The 22,354-nt window shown below is 36.0% G+C and overlaps 2 protein-coding genes across 3 annotated transcripts in view; both read left to right on the plus strand.

The window, feature by feature from the left end:
* LOC103513018 (ran-binding protein 3-like) overlaps positions 1-2,862 on the plus strand; it is a 7,717-nt gene extending 4,855 nt beyond the window's left edge. The window contains exons 5-7 of the mRNA XM_026826328.1: positions 32-214; positions 530-773; positions 2,807-2,862. Of these exons, the coding sequence (XP_026682129.1) occupies positions 32-214; positions 530-773; positions 2,807-2,862 (483 nt within the window). The remainder of the gene's footprint in view (positions 1-31; positions 215-529; positions 774-2,806) is intronic.
* LOC103513019 (putative protein kinase C delta type homolog) overlaps positions 2,087-22,354 on the plus strand; it is a 34,679-nt gene continuing 14,411 nt past the window's right edge. The window contains exons 1-8 of one of the 2 annotated variants that reach the window (XM_026826331.1): positions 2,087-2,564; positions 2,807-3,015; positions 5,402-5,462; positions 5,760-5,907; positions 6,426-6,457; positions 6,889-6,974; positions 7,539-7,668; positions 17,489-17,590. In XM_026826331.1, coding sequence (XP_026682132.1) covers positions 2,872-3,015; positions 5,402-5,462; positions 5,760-5,907; positions 6,426-6,457; positions 6,889-6,974; positions 7,539-7,668; positions 17,489-17,590 — 703 coding nt within the window. In that variant the 5' untranslated portion in view covers positions 2,087-2,564; positions 2,807-2,871. Of the gene's footprint in view, positions 2,565-2,806; positions 3,016-5,401; positions 5,463-5,759; positions 5,908-6,425; positions 6,458-6,888; positions 6,975-7,538; positions 7,669-8,873; positions 9,025-17,488; positions 17,591-22,354 lie in introns of both variants that reach the window. The other variant, XM_026826330.1, reaches the window with a different exon arrangement.

Here is a 22,354-nt window from a genome sequence, read left to right on the forward strand (position 1 = left end):
TTGGAGCTACTTACAACCGAGATAATGAAAGGAAAAAAAATACGTCCTCTCTCTATTTCCTCAGGATAGTGGAGGTGAAGACAATGGTACAACGCGTCACAAGAGTCTAAGTGAGGCTGCTAGAGAGTATGAAGAGGCGGCCAGAGCTTGCAAGAGAAAATACGAGGCTGTTGCCGTAGTGACGGGAGAAGAAGAAGAAGTCAACATACTACAGGTAATCTTTTTTTTATAAGATGAGTGTTCCACCGCCGTTTTTATTTCGTAGCAATGAAAAACTGCTACATTAGACCTCTCATGTGGTCTGTGTCGTAACATGCCCTTCCCGTAGCATGTCCCTCATCAGGTGGGCTATAAGCTATAAGACACACAATACTTCCCATTAAGGTGCTGGGTCAACACAAGTACACCAGAAAGTAACCCGTTAAAATATTTGCAATCGAAAAAGGAGTGCAAATTTTTGTCGATGGTTGGTATCAATTTCAATTCACAATTTTAATTTCATGTCGTATTTCCCCGTATTACTTTCCAGATCAACTGCAAACTATTCCTATACGATTCGGTCAAGACTTGGATCGAGCTAGGTCGTGGTCAGCTTCGCCTGAACGACATCAACAATTCTCTGTCGCGCATTGTTATTCGTGTAGTGGGCAGTCTGCGCGTTATTCTCAACACGAAGATATGGGCGGAGATGGTCGTACAGAAACCGAGCGACAATAGTGTACGGCTCACAGCCATAGAAAATGGACAGGCCAAAGTGTATCTAGTAAAGGTAAGTGAGAGAGTAGCCGTATTTTATTATGTGACTTTTTTTTTCAACCAAGGAGATTTGTATTCAGCCAGGGACACTAACCATTGACTAGGGGGAAAATGACCACTGCTCTAATTGAAACTGAATGGAGCAGTAGTGGTTAGTTTTCCGAAAGGAAAATACACCCAGATAAGGTTCGTTCTTGGAACAACTGCCTTTTTCCTATTGTATTTGCTTTGAATGTGAAGAGTTGAAGACAGAGGCTGAAGCTTCCCTGTTATATATAGGGTTTATCTAGTTTATAGGATATTGATTTAAGTTGACAATTAGTTGAAGATTTATGATCTTACAAAGTCAAGTCCTAGAGTGGATTTCGCCATATTTTTTCAATTTGATTTTTAGGTATAGGCTTAACGGGGTTGTTAAACTAACAGCCTGTTTGAGGCTGAAAAGAATTTCGGTGAAACCCATCATTAGGATGTTAATTTTAATCGATAATCTCATCAAAAAAACATTGACTCGTAATAACTTAAACAGGTCATTGTGTTTGGCTTTCAGTACCTCAGGGAACGATTCAAAATCGACGTGCCGCATCGATTCAAACCGTACAACTTTATGTCGCCCACATTTTGCGACCATTGTGGATCTCTCCTGTTTTTTTCTCCCATTTTCACTTTTTATCTAGTTGTAAATTCAGTTTATTTTCTTTTAATTCTAAAATAAAAGAAAAAAATTGTCCAAAATTTTACTTTTTTTTCGATTTGAAATCCGCCGGTGGCTTGTTTGGATATTTCTGAATCTTGTACAGTGGACAATACTGTAACGAGGTACCTACTTGTTCCAAGTGTTGTAACTAGGTACGCTGAGTAGGTACATTACAATCTAAAGTGTTTTTAATATAGTGGTCAATTAAAACATGTGTTTTTTTACTGTGTATTTGGTACATCTTTTTGTGTTAACTCATGGTTTTAAGTGTTACTCGGATTTTATTACGTGCACCTTATTCTTCTCATTCATAATATTTATTGACAGAAAACAAAACGAGTGTTTTAGTTGTGTGTTGGTATGAGCCCATGTTGCGGTATTTTTAGAAATGTAAATAACATGGATGGTGTTTAGTGGATACTCCTGTAAACATTTACATAGAACTCACTTGTGAAATTCTTACTGAATTAAAATAGTTATGATCAAGTGTACCTTTCCAACTTGTGGATCAAAAACTTTCCGCGTGAAAAGTCCACGTGTTTCCTGTTTTATACTTTCAAAGCTGTATTTTTTCTAAAGTATGTATACACTCACTTGTGAAATTCTTACTGAATTAAAATAGTTATGATCAAGTGTACCTTTCTAACTTGTGGATCAAAAACTTTCCGCGTGAAAAGTCCACGTGTTTCCTGTTTTATACTTTCAAAGCTGTATTTTTTCTAAAGTATGTATCAAGATCTAATTTATTAGCTCCAATATACTTGGATTACCTTGACCTAAATTCCACCCTCAAAAAATATACCTTTGACTAAACAAAACAATGCCCACCATTCTCTGTGGAAAATACCAATTTCTAATGTAAAGATGATATATCCGAAGGAAGCCTTTTCTTTGTTATTTGTTCACAACGCTTCATGTACCTACAATGTTTAAAAACAGAAATTAAGTGACTTCATGAAATCTACTCGTAAAAACATTTAATTTTAATTTCTTAATCCAAGTTCAAATATTACAATTAAAATCACATCTTGAGCTTAGTAACAATATTATTCCATTCAATCCTATGTCAAACTTATCATAACTTCGGCTCTCGGATGTCTTTAGCAGTTTGGTAAGTGTCTTTTTACTCAATTATAGTACCTACATACCTAGTGTTCCCAGTTATTGAAAAAAGAGGTTTAGATCCAACAATTGTAATAAAGGAAGAAAAGTTCAAAGATAGAACATGGTGGAGAGGCTTTGGTCACAGTCGACCCATTTCTGGAACGACTTAAGATTTGATTATGACTATGAAACACCAATTTGTTTTTCCTATCCCTGCACCCTGATGGAACCCTTCTGAAAATTTTCCAGAGTACCCCAACCTGGCGGCTAGCAGACTTCTCATCGCCCAATGGTGTCCACATTGATACTGAAATATGAAAATACAAGTGGCTCCCAAAATGATGTTCACGGGCACACATTCCAAGAAGCGAAACACCCCACAGAAACGCTATGGAGGGAATGGACACCCTCAGGACCGCGCCAACAAACCTCTTGGTGGCCATTTTGTATACAATCAGGTAATAGTCAAAGATATAAGTTCCTTGCGTAACAGTTGTATCGCTCAAAAAAAGTAACAAATATGATCATCCTTAGTTTCGGAAACTTTTTTTTTCTAAGGCTGACAGGATTCTCACACAGTGAGCTCTTTCACCCAACCAAAGATAGGATAGTAAAAAAGGGGAAAGGAGGAGATGAAGCTTCGCCTAAGGAGGAAAGGAAAAGATGGAAACATCAACATGATGTGCAACCACCATGATCAGGCGGGAACTAATAGGAATTTCAATTGTGTTAAGCATGACTGCTTGTCACAATATCTTTCCTTGAATAAATGACTTGAATGTCGTATAAGATATATCACCTATGCAATCGTGTAAATATTAGTCCTTGAGCTGCGGAGGTGCGTACGATCCAAGTAGAACCTATTTTATTCTCCTAAGTTGAGCGAAATTGCGCTTGGATTTTACATATTAATAAATTTTTGTTATACAGTAAATTAAAACAAACACTTCGGACATGAGGAATCTTCCAGCAGTAAAAAGCTCATCACTGAAGATATCGTCACTAATGGTACAGGAGGAGCTGGAGAGGCAGCCTCTGCCACCCAACCTGAACATTCCGTGTAAACACTTACCAGCTGGTTCTCTACAGACCCTTGGGTCTTGTGTAAATTCAGATACGATGACTTGGGTTTGAATGGCGTGGGTTTGAAAATTCCCGTTGGAGAGATTTGTTTCCAGTATTTATTTATTTTCTATTATTTTTGTCATGAGAAAATCCTATGAAATTTACCTATTCACTAATGAAATTGGAAATAACTAATGAATTAAAATGTAAAATGTAATGTCTTTATGAAATGAGATATTCTTGTGAAAACGGCCCGGAATTATTTACAGTTTCCGTGCTAAATTCACTATGCAATAAGTTGATTTAGATGAAATCTTTGTGTTTTTTAAGTCAAAATATCCCCGTGTTGCAGACATGAAGGTAAAGAGACCTTAATTCTTCAATCACCTATTTCAAAAATATATAAACGTTTAGAAACTATAATAAATGACTTGAATGTCGTATAAGATATATCACCTATGCAATCGTGTAAATATTAGTCCTTGAGCTGCAGAGGTGCGTACGATCCAAGTATTTTATTCTCCTAAGTTGAGCGAAATTGCGCTTGGATTTTACATATTAATAAATTTTTGTTATACAGTAAATTAAAACAAACACTTTACTTTTGTTTTTTAGGGGAGGGGGTATTGGACTAGAAATTCGAAAATTTCATCCCTCGAACATTTAAACCTTTGTTTCGTAGAAATTTAAAGGAAAAACTTATGAGGTCGCTCTGCCAAATGCAAGTCTGTGTCGTGTGTAGGTTACACCTCAATAAGCATTTTTTTTTTTTTTTTTTTTTTACAAAATGTGCAACCACCATGATCAGGCGGGAACTAATAGGAATTTCAATTGTGTTAAGCATGACTGCTTGTCACAATATCTTTCCTTGATCCATCGTAAGCACGTGTCTTCCATCTTTGCTTCTTTTTGTTTTCGCTCAAATTTCTTTTTCTCGGTCTAGTTGTGGCGGAACTTTCCTTGATATACAAATACAAAAGGCACTCTAAATTTCATGATCTGATTTGGAATCTCCAACCTTCAGATCCAGCGTGATTAAGCATTACTGAAGTCGATTTGGCGAGGATTAAGATTTTTGACGTGACGTAAACTTTAGCTCCTCTACAGACCGAGACTCGTGATATCGAACCTGCCAAAGCATGTAACATTATTGCCACGCTACTCATTGTGCCTTGTTTATATTTCACTTCTAGCGAACATTGCGTTTATTGAGTGAAAATTGCCTTCTCCTGTATTTTTCTTCTTTGGCAGTCGCACAACTATGTCATGTTTCTCACATCACAGTTTACTCAACTCTCGCGATCTGCTGTATGATAGAGGTTCCATTCGTTTGTGGGTGGAAAGTATGTCCAGTCTAGAGATAGGGATCGAGTGAATTGGAATTGAAACGCAGGCACACTCCATTTGTCAAGGGAATAATTTTACCTTTCTCATGGGATCAATTTGAAGCCTTTCATTACAACTTGTTGATCAGTGATCGGGAGATTTTTCAGTCTCATGCAGACAGTACTTACAGATATAAATAGGACATAAATTAACATGAACGGTATTATGTTAAAGGAATTACTTATAGTCTATCCTCTATTCTGTATGGATTTTCTGAGAGATTATATCACAGATATGAGCCATTGAGCCCTAGAGAAAGAGAAATATGTTATGTACAAACGTGATTGGAACTTTTCTTCCAGCCCAAGGAAAAGAAGCTTTTTGAATTGAATGGAGCCTTCATGTTTTGCAACTATTCGTACTTACCTACTTGTTTCATTTTTGATTTCCCAGGTTACCAGCAGACTGAGGGCAGCTCACCAACGTAGCTCTAGTGATTCCGATTTACCTCTGGGTAAGTCAATTCGCACACGGGTATTAGATAGTTAATCATTCCATTAGATGCTTATCATCATGGGCAACCGTTATCTGTCCACTGCTGAACAAAGGTCTCTTCTTAAGTCTTCCATTAGAAAAAATAGAATCCATAAAATATGTATGTTATGAAGTAGCCTCCGTAACCGAGTGGGTATCTTGTGATTGGCTTGCACTCAGGAGGTCACGGGTTCGATTCTCGGCTGGGTCGAAGTTTTTTTAAAAGCTCTGCTTTACCACAAATAGTGCTCATAATTTTAATTATGTTGATTTCCAGTGGATGAGGAGAATGTGTTTGGAAGAGCTATTACCAGGAGGAGGGGTGCCATCAAGCATCAGAAGGTACACCAAGTCAAAGGTCACTACTTTGTGGCCAAGTTCTTCCGACAGCCAACGTTTTGTGCCTTCTGCAAGGACTTCTTGTGGTAAGGAACAACCGAGCTTACAGATCTTTTGTTTATACACACAAAAGTAGAGATACTACTAGACCAGGGGTTTCCAACTTCCTTGTGTATGCAGGCCACATAGCACATACACAGGTTAGGAGGCCCGTATTCAGGATTTTCTTGAGGGCATTGGGTGGATGCTCCACATTTTAGGAGTCCACCCATAGTAAAAGAGCAAAAATCAGGCCCACAAAAGCTTGTCCACATGAACATTTTCTCAGCTTGCTGGTTTTAAACCCCTGTTGCCAAGTTTCGCTGTAATTCCCACAACATGGGAACCGATTGACAAACGTAAACAAAAACGTTGGCAGCCATTATCACGTACAACACGTGAAGTCATTGAGAAATAGGGCGCGTATTTAATTTTTCAATGGAAATTTGAAATTCTTGAAAAGGTGGTAACACTTGTGTTCATTTGCCTAGTAAAGGACTTTCTTGCTGAAGAATTTTTTCCATCGAAACATATATTGAACTTACACTGTTCTTTTTGCTTGCAGGGGGTTCGGAAAGCAAGGATACCAGTGTCAAAGTAAGTGTTCCTAATACGATAACCTACAATACGCTTTCTCCAAAAGGACTTCCTATACTGTAATAAAGCCGTGGAGGTTTATAATTTCGTAGGTATCACCAAATAACTGTGACCTACAACTGGTCTCTACTCATTATAATGTAGCAACTGAGTAGCAAGGTGAACCTGAGACCGGGGAACTACACGACGGACGTAGGTACACTCAAGAGATACTTAGTAAAAGTATAACCCTATGGAAGGCTGTTGGACAGGGCCTCATTGGTAATATTTTTGTTAGGCATGTACCACTGACATTGGATGAACCAAATGTTACCGTAAACTCGGTGCAATATACATTTCATTTGTATTCCTTCTTCAGTTATGTACATAATTGTAGAGCAGATATGTATGCTTTCTGCATCATGTGACATTTTCTCATTTTCTACTTGCAGCATGTCAGACTGCTGTACATAAGAAATGCCATGATAAACTCCTAACAAAATGTTCTGGATCCGGGAGGGAATCAGAAAGCACTATAGTAAGTTCTACTAATTTTTTCGTTTCTCTTTCCCTAGTTTTATTGATGGTTGAATGGATGCTTGACAAGTAGGTTTCATTTGTTTATGGTTTCTGCACTTTTGGGTACCTTACCTATAAGTAGATATTCATTTTCTTTCAAATTGGTAATTTCACTCGGGTCAGGAGATTTCAAGGTTTCGTGGTGGATTTTGATGGGTCGGATCGAACGTCTGTGCGGAGAAGTAATTTTTTGTATTTGCTTTGAATGTGAAGAGTTGAAGACAGAGGCTGAAGCTTCCCTGTTATATATAGGGTTTATCTAGTTTATAGGATATTGATTTAAGTTGACAATTAGTTGAAGATTTATGATCTTACAAAGTCAAGTCCTAGAGTGGATTTCGCCATATTTTTTCAATTTGATTTTTAGGTATAGGCTTAACGGGGTTGTTAAACTAACAGCCTGTTTGAGGCTGAAAAGAATTTCGGTGAAACCCATCATTAGGTTGTTAATTTTAATCGATAATCTCATCAAAAAGACATTGACTCGTAATAACTTAAACAGGTCATTGTGTTTGGCTTTCAGTACCTCAGGGAACGATTCAAAATCGACGTGCCGCATCGATTCAAACCGTACAACTTTATGTCGCCCACATTTTGCGACCATTGTGGATCTCTCCTGTATGGGCTGTTCCGACAGGGACTTAAATGTGAAGGTAAGTACCCTCGCTAGTCGCTACACAGCTCTTAATAGAATTATTAGGATATCATTCTTCTTTGAGGTACATACAAATATGCATATGTAGGTTTAAGGGACCATATGAAGCCATTCAACTAATATTGGGGCATTTTCGAATGTTTTGAAGAGTTGCAGGTTGTAGACTTACTTTATGAGATATACGAGGTAAAAGTTTGAAAAGAAAAGCTTGTATCGGAGAAAAAACGGTTATAAGAACGGCGGGAACCTCTAAATGTGATTTTCACTTCTCCAAGTGCCGTTACTGAGGGTAGAGTAGGTAACTGAGGAACTATTATTGAGTTGAGTGCCATATCAATATTGGCAATACTGAGTAAGTTTATAAATATGACAATGTGTAATTGTGTACATTCGTACTTACTAAGACTTCAGATTTGTTTTACATGGAAAAATTCCGAAATAACCTACTCGTGTAAAAGAGAAAAATGTAGTCCAATCTATTTAACTTTAGGTAGAAGGTTACTTTATGTAGATTTTACATTTAACAACTGGGAACTCAGTTTGTCCATTAGTCCAATTACAAGTTATCAACCAATTTACATAGCTAACTGGGAAAAAAATTTCTATGCAGTTTTATCACAAAATACACTTGGAATTTGGTTAGACTTTAACCACCAGAAGAATAATAATTATTGACACGATCATATTTCAAAAGCCATTTTCACAATTATTCCGCGATTTTTTTTATTTATTGCCTCTGAATATTTGCCAAAGTATTCCGCCGCCATTTTTCTTCCTCTCTTTTTTTATCTCCGACTCCAACACACGCTACATGTTTGCCCACTCCACTTTTCATTCCATAATTTTCACAGTTTTTCATGTGTGACTTCTGTATTTGCTTTGAATGTGAAGAGTTGAAGACAGAGGCTGAAGCTTCCCTGTTATATACGAGTATAGGGTTTATCCGGTATCTTATAAACCCTAGTTTATAGGATATTGATTTAAGTTGACAATTAGTTGAAGATTTATGATCTTACAAAGTCAAGTCCTAGGGTGGATTTCGCCATATTTTTTCAATTTGACTTGTAGGTATAGGCTTAACGGGGTTATTAAACTAACAGCCTGTTTGAGGCTGAAAAGAATTTCGGTGAAACCCATCATTAGGTTGTTAATTTTAATCGATAATCTCATCAAAAAGACATTGACTCGTAATAACTTAAACAGGTCATTGTGTTTGGCTTTCAGTACCTAAGGGAACGATTCAAAATCGACGTGCCGCATCGATTCAAACCGTACAACTTTATGTCGCCCACATTTTGCGACCATTGTGGATCTCTCCTGTATGGGCTGTTCCGACAGGGACTTAAATGTGAAGGTAAGTACCCTCGCTAGTCGCTACACAGCTCTTAATAGAATTATTAGGATATCACTCTTCTTTGAGGTACATACAAATATGCATATGTAGGTTTAAGGGACCATATGAAGCCATTCAACTAATATTGGGGCATTTTCGAATGTTTTGAAGAGTTGCAGGTTGTAGACTTACTTTATGAGATATACGAGGTAAAAGTTTGAAAAGAAAAGCTTGTATCGGAGAAAAAACGGTTATAAGAACGGCGGGAACCTCTAAATGTGATTTTCACTTCTCCAAGTGCCGTTACTGAGGGTAGAGTAGGTAACTGAGGAACTATTATTGAGTTGAGTGCCATATCAATATTGGCAATACTGAGTAAGTTTATAAATATGACAATGTGTAATTGTGTACATTCGTACTTACTAAGACTTCAGATTTGTTTTACATGGAAAAATTCCGAAATAACCTACTCGTGTAAAAGAGAAAAATGTAGTCCAATCTATTTAACTTTAGGTAGAAGGTTACTTTATGTAGATTTTACATTTAACAACTGGGAACTCAGTTTGTCCATTAGTCCAATTACAAGTTATCAACCAATTTACATAGCTAACTGGGAAAAAAATTGTCTTGAACTGAGGAACTATTATTGAGTTGAGTGCCATATCAATGTTGGCAATACTGAGTAAGTTTAAAAAATATGACAATTTGTAATTGTGTACATTTGTACACTTAATATGACTTCAGATTTGTTTTACATGGAAAAATTCCGGAATAACCTACTCGTGTAAAAGAGAAAAATGTAGTCCAATCTATTTAACTTTAGGTAGAAGGTTGCTTTATGTAGATTTTAGATTTAACAACTGGGAACTCAGTTTGTCCATTAGTCCAATTACAAGTTATCAACCAATTTACATAGCTAACTGGGAAAAAAATTGTCTTCAACAAATATTTCTATGCAGTTTTATCACAAAATAGGTACACTTGGAATTTGGTTGGACTTTAACCACCAGAAGAATAATAATTATTGACACGATCATATTTCAAAAGCCATTTTCACAATTATTCCGCGATTTTTTTTATTTATTGCCTCTGAATATTTGCCAAAGTATTCCGCCGCCATTTTTCTTCCTCTCTTTTTTTTTATCTCCGACTCCAACACACGCTACATGTTTGCCCACTCCACTTTTCATTCCATAATTTTCACAGTTTTTCATGTGTGACTTTTGCTATTGACATTCTCAAGAACAAAAGACTCTGACCAAACATATCTCCTCTCTCAGTTTGCACGGGATTACCCGGACCGGGAGAAATAAAGATGTGCTCAAATATGTGTCTGGAAATAACGAGACAAATATTTTATAAACCTACATGCGATGACAAACAAATGAAAACAACCTGATGACGTGATGCGCATTGCACAAGAGTTGTCTGCAGTCTGCTCATACCGAATTTATAGAATTTTAACTGAAATAAAAACAATTGAGGGGAGGAAAAATTAAAATCAACAAAATAAGAAAGGCACCTTTTATATCATTTATCTGTATATCAGCCAGGAAGCAATTCTTTAATTTCATGGTTTAATGATTCTCTTTAATAAATTCAAATAAAAAAAAATAAAATTAACAAAATAAGAAAGGCACCTTTTATATCATTTATCTGTATATCAGCCAGGAAGCAATTCTTTAATTTCATGGTTTAATGATTCTCTTAATTACCACGCTATTTTGAAATATGAAAAATAAACCCTTTTATGGATAAAGATGACAAGCAAATTGCTGAAGCCGCTGATTAAAATAAATTTCTGTTTGAGTCAAAGTTTTAATTTTCGACCTTCGTAATGGTTTTCCTAACGATTTTACTAATAACTAATTCCTGAAATGGCTTTGCTATGACCTCCCCCCGCCTTTCGAGTCCCAATTCTTATTTCTCTTCTGATTACTGTGACCTTTTGTTTTCGCTTACAATAATTATATTCTAATCCTTCAATGACAGAGACATACCTGATTGCAAGGAAAAAGAATCGTACAGGAAACAGGACATGTGCATTGTTTTAGTTTTTTTTATACATTTTGGCGAAATTTAACATTTTGGCTTCGTGTATTATTTTATCATTTAGCGTTAAAGCCTTGGAAGCATGCAAATAAATTTGGCAATGGAGTTTTCACTCGTTTTAATGTCATTTTGCTTATGATGCTCATGGCACAAGGACGTTTGTAAGAGGGGAAACAAAACAGCCTTGACCCTCTAAAAGATGTCAGTCAAGATACTTTGTCGTTCTAACCAGAGGGTATCAAGGTGTTCACTTACCAATATGAGATTAATACAACTAATGAAATTATTGATGAACTATCTTGGTTTTGCTCTCCAAAGTTTTTGTTAAAATAGATTACCCCTTTATCCAGTTGCTTACCTATGCCCTTGACACTAATTGGAAAAGCATGTAAAAAAGTTATGGCTGGGAATATCTTTTAATCTTGACGTTTTTGTCTCAAATACTAAATTTGCTAAATAAATGGGAGGGATTTTTTGGTTTCGTTATTTCTTTTTTTACAAAATTTACCTAAATATGAATAACAATATTGCTGTCTTAAATTATTCCAGTATTGCCGTCTGTTTAATAAACCTAAACCGCTAGAGAAAATTACTACTGGTCGAGTGAACTAGTAGAACACGTTCAAACAAAGGGACCCTACAGAGCCCCCAAAGGCCCGATCGAACCCAAAATCTAAAGCTGTTTGAAGCAAATTTCTTCTTTATGTTGACCGAATTCCATCAAAATGGGACAAATCGTTCAACTTACATCTGGGACATCCCTACTAATAAAATACAAATACTTGTATTTGGAAATCGAGATTCTCATATATGGAACTCGGATTTTCAAAATCCATAAACCCCGAGTACTTATGTAGCACGTCTGGAGCCCTGGACGATCACAGATCAGGCCAAATCACTTTCGAGTGCCTAATATTCTTTATGAGATCATCATGAAAACAAATGGATGATAACGCTATTTGTCTCAACTCAAAGTTCAAAATTTCAAATCCAAATGAGGAAATTTGTAGGCTCAGATAAGGTTCTAAAATTATAAAGCTTATCTATTACCGTTCAAACTTATCTCAAATCTCAACTTTATCAAGTCATGAGTTTGACACGCGAGGAAGTGTGGTTTGTGGGTGCGGTCATTGTGCATTTGTGCACCATTAGATATCCGAATCCCAACTGTTAACAAAATCCGTATGTCCCTGGGCATAATTTTATGTTCAAGAGCAATTTTATTGTACTTTCGACAATTGAACATTTCTTTCTTTATTTACAAGAATTCAACCAAACTTTATTTACAGGAATATTATTTACACACATGACGAGTAAACAGACAAAATTTACCTAAATATAAATAATAATATTGCTGTCTTAAATTATTCCAGTATTGCCGTCTGTTTAATAAAACTAAAACGCTAGAGAAAATTACTACTGGTCGAGTGAACTAGTAGAACATGTTCAAACAAAGGGACCCTACAGGGCCCCCAAAGGCCCGATCAAACCCAAAATCTAAAGCTGTTTGAAGCAAATTTCTTCTTTATGTTGACCGAATTCCATCAAAATGGGACAAATCGTTCAACTTACATCATTTTAATTTTCGACCTTTGTAATGGTTTTCCTAACGATTTTACTAATAACTAATTCCTGAAATGGCTTTGCTATGACCTCCCCCCGCCTTTCGAGTGCCAATTCTTATTTCTCTTCTGATTACTGTGACCTTTTGTTTTCGCTTACAATAATTATATTCTAATCCTTCAATGACAGAGACGTACCTGATTGCGAGGAAAAAGAATCGTACAGGAAACAGGACATGTGCATTGTTTTAGTTTTTTTATACATTTTGGCGAAATTTAACATTTTGGCTTCGTGTATTATTTTATCATTTAGCGTTAAAGCCTTGGAAGCATGCAAATAAATTTGGCAATGGAGTTTTCACTCGTTTTAATGTCATTTTGCTTATGATGCTCATGGCACAAGGACGTTTGTAAGAGGGGAAACAAAACAGCCTTGACCCTCTACTCTAAAAGATGTCAGTCAAGATACTTTGTCGTTCTAACCAGAGGGTATCAAGGTGTTCACTTACCAATATGAGATTAATACAACTAATGAAATTATTGATGAACTATCTTGGTTTTGCTCTCCAAAGTTTTTGTTAAAATAGATTACCCCTTTATCCAGTTGCTTACCTATGCCCTTGACACTAATTGGAAAAGCATGTAAAAAAGTTATGGCTGGGAATATCTTTTAATCTTGACGTTTTTGTCTCAAATACTAAATTTGCTAAATAAATGGGAGGGATTTTTTGGTTTCGTTATTTCTTTTTTACAAAATTTACCTAAATATAAATAATAATATTGCTGTCTTAAATTATTCCAGTATTGCCGTCTGTTTAATAAAACTAAAACGCTAGAGAAAATTACTACTGGTCGAGTGAACTAGTAGAACACGTTCAAACAAAGGGACCCTACAGAGCCCCCAAAGGCCCGATCGAACCCAAAATCTAAAGCTGTTTGAAGCGAGTTTTATCTGGAGTTTCTCTTGGTGTTTTGAGAGTTTTATCTGGAGTTTCTCTTGGTGTTTTGAGAGTTTTATCTGGAGTTTCTCTTGATGTTTTGAGAGTTTTATCTTGTGTTTCTCTTGGTGTTTTGAGAGTTTTATCTGGAGTTTCTCTTGATGTTTTGAGAGTTTTATCTGGAGTACCTTTCGATATTTCAACAACATCCTTGGAAGTTTCTTTTATCAAGTTGTTGTTATTGTTCTTTGGGGCCCCAACTTTCTCAACATTGGTTTTAGATGACGTCTCTAAGTTCATTTCACCTTGTTTCAATTTTTCTCCGTTAATTTGTTTGCCAAAATTTGTTTTTGGAGTTATTTGATTTTTTAAATAGAATGGTAAATTATCACTTGGATTAGGCGATTTATCTCTCAAAAAGGGAGGAGGGTTCACTGTTTTTGAATCGCTTCCTAAATCTTTTGATATTGATTGTTCGGAAGGTTCTAATTTGGTTTTTGGAAGTTCCAAATTGTCTGGTTTGGTAAATTTATTGTTCAAAAGATTGGGGTAGTTTTTTTCAGTATCCAGTTTTTTCTCTGGTGGAATATTGTTGGATACAATTTTAGGCTTTCCTTTGGTGGTTGTATTGGTCAAATTTGAATTTTGTTCAACTGAACTTCCATTTCCCAAACTCTTTTTTTCGTTTTTATTGGTGACCATTACACCAGCATCAGGTAAATGAACAGTATCATTTTTGTTTATTGTGTTGGTATAATTTTTATTGTTTTCAGTCTGCTTCTCATTTTGCAATACTTTTTCACCACCAAGATTATCTGATGAAAAAGCATTAGATGTCCCGGTAAGTATAATACTAGATTGTGATTTTCTTAGTGGTTGGGATTTCTCATTAGTTGCTATGGAGTTTTCTTTATCACGAATATCACATTTATTCAACTCTTTTTCCTTTTTCTGGGTTACAGAACTACTACTAGATTCGCTGGACGATCGTTCAATGCTCTTAAAATATCTTTCATTGATTTCAATGAGGGGTACAAGTTTTTTGTAATCATGTTTGTTATCTTTAACAGATCTAGTTTTTCTATTTTTTAACTTTTTACTTTTAGGGGGGGCCCCAAAGAACAATAACAACAACTTGATAAAAGAAACTTCCAAGGATGTTGTTGAAATGTCGAAAGGTACTCCAAATAAAACTCTCAAAACATCAAGAGAAACTCCAGATAAAACTCTCAAAACACCAAGAGAAACACAAGATAAAACTCTCAAAACATCAAGAGAAACTCCAGATAAAACTCTCAAAACGCCAAGAGAAACTCCAGATAAAACTCTCAAAACACCAAGAGAAACTCCAGATAAAACTCTCAAAACACCAAGAGAAACTCCAGATAAAACTATCAAAACACCAAGAGAAACTCCGGATAAAACTCTCAAAACACCAAGAGAAACTCCAGATAAAACTCTCAAAACGCCAAGAGAAACTCCGGATAGAAGTCTCAAAACACCAAGAGAAACTCCTGATAAAATTGTCTTGAAACCAAGTGTAGACAAACCTTTCAATATTTTTCAAACGCCAAAGGACACTCCAGATAAAACTGCTAATACACCGCGGGATACTCCAGATAAAATTGTGTTGAAAACTAAGGTAGAAAAATCTCCCAGTATTGTTCTAACACCGAGGGATACTCCAGAAAAAACTATCAAAACACCGAGGGATACTCCAGATAAAATTATGTTGAAAACTAATGCAGAAAAACCTCCCAGTATTGTACAAATACCGAAGGATACTCCAGAAAAAATTGTCAATACACCAAGGGATACTCCGGATAAAACCATCAAAACGCCAAGAGAAACCCCAGATAAAACTATCAAAACACCAAGAGAAACCCCTGATGAAACTCTCAAAACAACAAGAGAAACTCCAGATAAAACTCTCAAAACACCAAGGGATACTCCAGATAAAATTGTGTTAAAACCTAATGTAGAAAAACCACTTAGTATTGTGCAAACACCGAGGGATACTCCAGAAAAAATTGTCAATACACCAAGGGATACTCCGGATAAAATCGTCAAAACACCAAGAGAAACCCCAGATAAAAATCTCAGAACACCAAGAGAAACTCCAGATAAAAATCTCAAAACACCAAGGGATACTCCAGATAAAATTGTGTTAAAACCTAATGTAGAAAAACCTCCCAGTATTGTTCTAACACCAAGAGAAACCCCAGATAAAACTATCAAAACACCGAGGGATACTCCAGATAAAACTATCAAAACACCGAGGGATACTCCAGATAAAATTGTGTTGAAACCTAATGTAGAAAAATCTCCCAGTATTGTTCAAACACCGAGGGATACTCCAGAAAATTATACACCGAGGGATACGCCAGAAAAAACTCTCAAAACACTAAGAGAAACCCCAGATAAAACTCTCAACACACCAAGAGAAACTCCAGATAAAACACTCATAACACCGAGAAAAACTCCAGATAGAACTAATTGTCAATACACCGAGGGATACTCCAGAAAAAACTCTCAAAACACCAAGAGAAACCCCAGATAAAACTCTCAACACACCAAGAGAAACTCCAGATAAAACACTCATAACACCGAGAAAAACTCCAGATAGAACTCTCAAAACACCAAGAGAAACTCCAGATAGAACTCTCAAAACACCAAGAGAAACTCCAGATAAAACTCTCAAAACGCCTAGAGAAACTCCAGATAAGTCTCTCAAGACACCAAGAGAAACTCCGGATAAAATTTCCGTAAAGTCAAATTCTGAAGTATCTAATGGTGTAAAAACACCCAAAGTTTCCAAGAAACCGTTGGTGACAAAAGTTGAAAAGAATTCGTCAGATAAAACAAAGAATGAAACCGACAAAAAGAAAGAAAATACTATAAAAAAGAAGAAAAGATCTCGTATCGAAGGAGCAGCCAAGAAGGAATCGTCTTCTTCCGAAGAAAATCTTGACAATGCTAATGCTCCTCAAATCAAGTCTGTGAAAAAATCGAAAAAACCCAAAGAGTCTGCAAAAGAAAAGAAATCTACCGTGAAAAAGATATCCAAAGATATAACCAAGAAGAAATCCAATAAAGATTCGTCGAACAATGATCCAAAGGCTGGCGAGCCAAAAGAAGATTCAGGAGCAAAAGATCCTGTTGAGAAACCTGAAAAAGACAAAACTCCGTCTAGTGAAGAAGAAAGTTCCAGTGGTGATGAGGCAAGTTCATCTTCAGGAGATGAATCATCAGGAGAAGAATATAGTTCGAGTTCCTGTACCTGCAGTTGTGGTATGCCATCGGGTCAAGAAGATGCTGGATCATTCCGAACCAGTACGTCCTCTAATGACTCTGGAATCTCGTCCAACCCCAGTAGAGCTGCTTGTAAACAGGGTACAGAAAGCATATTAACATTAGTGTACCCTACTAACATTGTTTTGATACCCTTCTGCTTTTATATCCTAATTGCATCTACATTCTAGCTCTTGAAAGGACTAATTTTTTTTTCCGAGTGGTGTTGCAAATTGAGATTTGTCACAAAAGATCTAACCAGGTCGCAGTGACCAAGGGCGTTTATTAAAGCCGATGGCCCTACCTTTACCAATACCAAATTGAGATGAAAGGACTTTTTTTTTCCCGAGTGGTGTTGCAAATTGAGATTTGGAAACTTTTGCTTTTTTTACACTCAAAAACTAAAAGTAGTTTTCTAATCAACCATGTACAATACTAGAGGATTTTAGAGCTTAGGTTCCAATGTAATTTGGATGATACTTGTTAAATAGACTGGACTCATTTTTTCTCTACTTCGTAATTGGTTCAGATAGCTGGATAATTGCTCACCTGGTTTACTCTCAGAGGAAAAAAATGTAACTGTCGTTTGTTTAGTTTTTCTTCTGTTTCTTTCTGTTCTAAACAAACCCACGTTCATTTTAGACTGTGACGTAAACTGCCATCGGAAGTGTGAAAAACTAATGCCAAATTTATGTGGAGTCAATCAGAAACTAGTGGTAGAAGCGTTAACCTCTCTGAAAAGAGGTAAGTGTCTTTCTATAGCTCAAAAGAGCAAGGCCGAAATCAGGGTAGGCCCCTGAAGGGAAACCAGAGCTCTCTCTAGCTCTCTCTAAACGTGAAACACTTCGTTATACACTCTCATATAGTACATACTCCGGGATTATCTGATTATAGTTTTAATTGAAAGTTATCTGTACCAAAAGTGTTTTGAGTGGGATAGGCGTGATTTCGGTCTTGTTCAGAAAGTACTTCGTTATACACTCTCATATAGTACATACTCCGAGATTATCTGATTATAGTTTTAATTGAAAGTTATCTGTACCAAAAGTGTTTTGAGTGGGATAGGCGTGATTTCGGTCTTGTTCAGAAAGTAGTTACATATTTTATTACTGTCACGTCGCGTCTTATCCTTTAGGCAAATTCTTTGCAACATATTGATTGATAATTTTTATTTTGTCTATGGTACAATATCTAGTTTCCTACCCATGGAAAATATTGAGTTTGTTGAACTCTTGTTGGGGACAAAGTCCCCGGGTGAGCTGTTTCTACGAAAAGTGTTATCCTTTAGGCAAATTCTTTGCAACATATTGATTGATAATTTTTATTTTGTCTACGGTACAATATCCAATATCTAGTTTCCTACCCATGGAAAATATTGAGTTTGTTGAACTCTTGTTGGGGACAAAGTCCCCGGGTGAGCTGTTTCTACGAAATGTTGAGTTCGTTTACAATGATCGATGATGTCTCTGACCATCTTCGCTCTTGGAAAAGATAATATTGGTCATTAAACTCAATATACATATGTAGGTCAAAGAACAATGTTTCAAATTCTTCTAAACACAACTAGAGCTATAATAACAAGTCCTACTACACGACACATATTTACTTAGAAGAACCAACAATCTTGAATGAGTCACATTATTGTTTCGACTGCTTCATTAAAAACATCAGATAAACTGTAACTAATGAATGCATAAAACTCATTTTTTGGGCGATTACTGTGAGAATTTTTTCCTACTTTATTAGTAAATACACGTCCCAAATATGTTTACGGGTAATTTGAACTTGAAAACTGTTCTGCAACGTACGCACTTCACGTGCTAAATTGGGATATCTAATTGCAAAATGTTTCTTGGGCGATTACTGTGAGAATTTTTTCCTACTTTATTAGTAAATACACGTCTCAAATATGTTTACGGGTAATTTGAACTTGAAAACTGTTCTGCAACGTACGCACTTCACGTGCTAAATTGGGATATCTAATTGCAAAATTTAATAGGTAGGGATTGTAGAGAATCTAAAATTGCCCTCTTTGTTTCGTATGAATTGTCGTGAAAACTTCCTTGTTTATTTAGCAAAATGCCACTGATCATTCTTTTGTTTCTTTCGCCATGGGTACGGATTGTAGAGAATCTAAAATCGCCCTCTTTGTTTCGTATGAATTGTCGTGAAAACTTCCTTGTTTATTTAGCAAAATGCCACTGATCATTCTTTTGTTTCTTTCGCCATTCATTTGTCTACTTTGTTTTACTACTTGAAGTTTCCCGTGGAAGACGTAACCTCCATAGCATCGCCACTGTACGATATAAACTTATGCAATGTCATGTAACAAGCGTAAATAGTTTAGATTGTATCATTTTAATACTACATACCGTATAATTATACTATGTCCGTGGCATCTTTCACGAGCTTTTTGACCTATGACCTCTAAACTAAACCCTGACCACCTGGCTAGAATTTGACATGGGCCTGTCTGTTAGCCCATCCTATTCTACACTTAGCCATCCAATGTAAACAATAAATTATTTATTTGTACCTACCTCACTACCTCTGCTACATACTTGTGTTATTTACTATATTTTTGTATTCAATTTTATTTGAATGTGTGCCAAAGCTTCAAATTCTACCTTCATCTTTTTGTACAGGGATGTATACTGCAAAGGTTTCTCTAACAAGAAAACACTTTGGTATAAATGAGGGGGACTAGTAACAGCCGTTGTGTCTTGTTCAAAAAGACTGGCAGCATGGTTCAGATCATTTGAAATCAATTTTTTCTGACTCTATTCAGAATTCAGAGAGATAAACCCAATTTCAAAGAGAAAAAAAATGTCTTCTAAAAAGAATAGGTAGTTGAATATTGATTGGGTGATTAAAAAACGTTTATAATTAGAGCCATTAGAGCTTTGAAATTCGAGAACGTGAAATGATTTTGAACTTTGAGATGAAAATCCCCCTCCCCAATTCCACATTGATTGAACACCCTGTATACATCCATGATGTCTTCATCTTTAAAATTGTATCAGATGAAGTTACTCGAATTCAAACACAACACATACACAGAGGTCTTGGCGTTTTCATTTTGGCAAAATCCGCGCTCTCGAGAGATAATTAAATTCGAGCTGCTAACACATGGATGATCTTTCATTCCATCATCATTGATGAGAAAACAATTTTCACCCCAACTAACAGATTGATGACTTTCTGTGTTTTTCTTCCATTATTGCATTTTGCTGTTTTTCTTTTCTTTCTTTACCAGACGCCTGAGGCTGGGGGACATCCCTACTAATAAAATACAAATATTTGTATTTGGAAATCGAGATTCTCATATATGGAACTCGGATTTTCAAAATCCATAAACCCCGAGTACCTATGTAGCACGCCTGGAGCCCTGGACGATCACAGATCAGGCCAAATCACTTTCGAATGCCTAATATTCTTTATGAGATCATCATGAAAACAAATGGATGATAACGAAATTTAATGTATACCTATACCTATTTACTATTTTATTATACAACATGCAACGTATTTGTAAATGCTCGTAGTCTGAACGTAGTTCATTCATCAGTCGTCAGTCACTACTCGGTATTTATAGTAGTAAACAAAACCTATTATGGGTTGGAAAAGTGTGCTTCTCAAACTAATGAAACTTCGACAGTGGTTTCGCGCTAATAAGATGTATTTCGCTCCCAACTTGTTCTCCTGTTTCGTGTTTCCACATCGGAAATTTCATTTTACCCCAGAGGCCGCGTACGCGTACAAACCTGCTAGACCGTGGGCTTCCAAATGCGCGCGTTCGAAACGAAAAGGAAAGTTAAAGTGTGATGAAAATAGATCCGTGGTAAAAACAAATAACAATGAAACCACGCGAGTGTTACGTCTGAGGAAAATATCCGACTGGAAAAAATCCTTGCAGAGGAGTAGTCCAATAAATGTGATCCAGACCAAACTCAGAAGGAAACGAAGGAAAACTCGTAGTGATTTTGAAAGACTTGGGCTTTATGATCTGGACGATATTGAAACTGGTGAGTTTCGATCATATTCTGACTAATAAGTTGTTATGTTATAGGTAAAATAAATGAAAAAAATTATTCGGCTTCAAATTTTTCTACTGATGGTGTTGAAAAATGGTCGTTCAAACGCAATAGAGATACTATTGGAAAAAAAAAAATCTACCCAGAAATTCGCCCCATTTTAGCAATTCCTGGTAGGACTTGCCCAAAAAATCTCAATTTTCATCAAAAGCATTATCCCAAAAAATGACAAACAACTCATCGAAATGATATGATCTGGAGGATATTGAAACTGGTGAGTTTCGATCATATTCTGACTAATAAGTTGTTATGTTATAGGTAAAATAAATGAAAAAAAAAAATATTCGGCTTCAAATTTTTCTACTGATGGTGTTGGAAAATGGTCGTTCAAACGCAATAGAGATACTATTGGGAAAAAATCTACCCAGAAATTCGCCCCATATTAGCAATTCCTGGTAGGACTTGCCCAAAAAATCTCAATTTTCATCAAAAGCATTATCCCAAAAAATGACAAACAACTCATCGAAATGATTGCCTATCGAGGTTGCCGCAAATGACACAATAATAATAATATAATATTGACCTAAAATAGACAATCTAAAAATGTCATGCACTTACATGATAAATTCTAATGAGCTCAAAGGTCAAAATTCCAGTAATATTGACCTAAAATAGACAATCTAAAAATGTCATGCACTTACATGATAAATTCTAATGAGCTCAAAGGTCAAAATTCCAGTACATGATCAATAAACTATTCCAATATTGATTGACGATTAGTTTTGATGTTTTCCTGTCCCTCCGTAGTTTTCGTTGAAAGTTTTATTTCACACTCGTCTGAGCCCAACTTGTATAGAGAGCTATGTATGTTGTCATCTTCCACAACTATTCAATTTTCCCCTACTTACGATAAAAGCGAAACTATATATGAATCAATTTCACATTCGTCTGAGCCCAACTTGTATAGAGCTATGTATGTTGTCATCTTCCACAACTATTCAATTTTCCCCTACTTACGATAAAAGCGAAACTATTTGTCTCAAATTCCCAAGAGAACTCTCAAAACACCAAGAGAAACTCCAGATAAAACACTCAAAACACCGAGAGAAACTCCAGATAAAACTCTCAATACACCAAGAGAAACTCCAGATAAAACTCTCAAAACGCCTAGAGAAACTCCAGATAAGTCTCTCAAAACACCAAGAGAAACTCCGGATAAAACTCTTAAAACACCAAGAGAAACTCCGGATAAAATTTCCGTAAAGTCAAATTCTGAAGTATCTAATGGTGTAAAAACACCCAAAGTTTCCAAGAAACCGTTGGTGACAAAAGTTGAAAAGAATTCGTCAGATAAAACAAAGAATGAAACCGACAAAAAGAAAGAAAATACTATAAAAAAGAAGAAAAAATCTCGTATCGAAGAAGCAGCCAAGAAGGAATCGTCTTCCTCTGAAGAAAATCTTGACAAAGCTAA

Source organism: Diaphorina citri, unplaced genomic scaffold, assembly GCF_000475195.1.
Source record: "Diaphorina citri unplaced genomic scaffold, Diaci psyllid genome assembly version 1.1 scaffold912, whole genome shotgun sequence".
Taxonomy (NCBI): Eukaryota; Metazoa; Arthropoda; class Insecta; order Hemiptera; family Psyllidae; genus Diaphorina; species Diaphorina citri.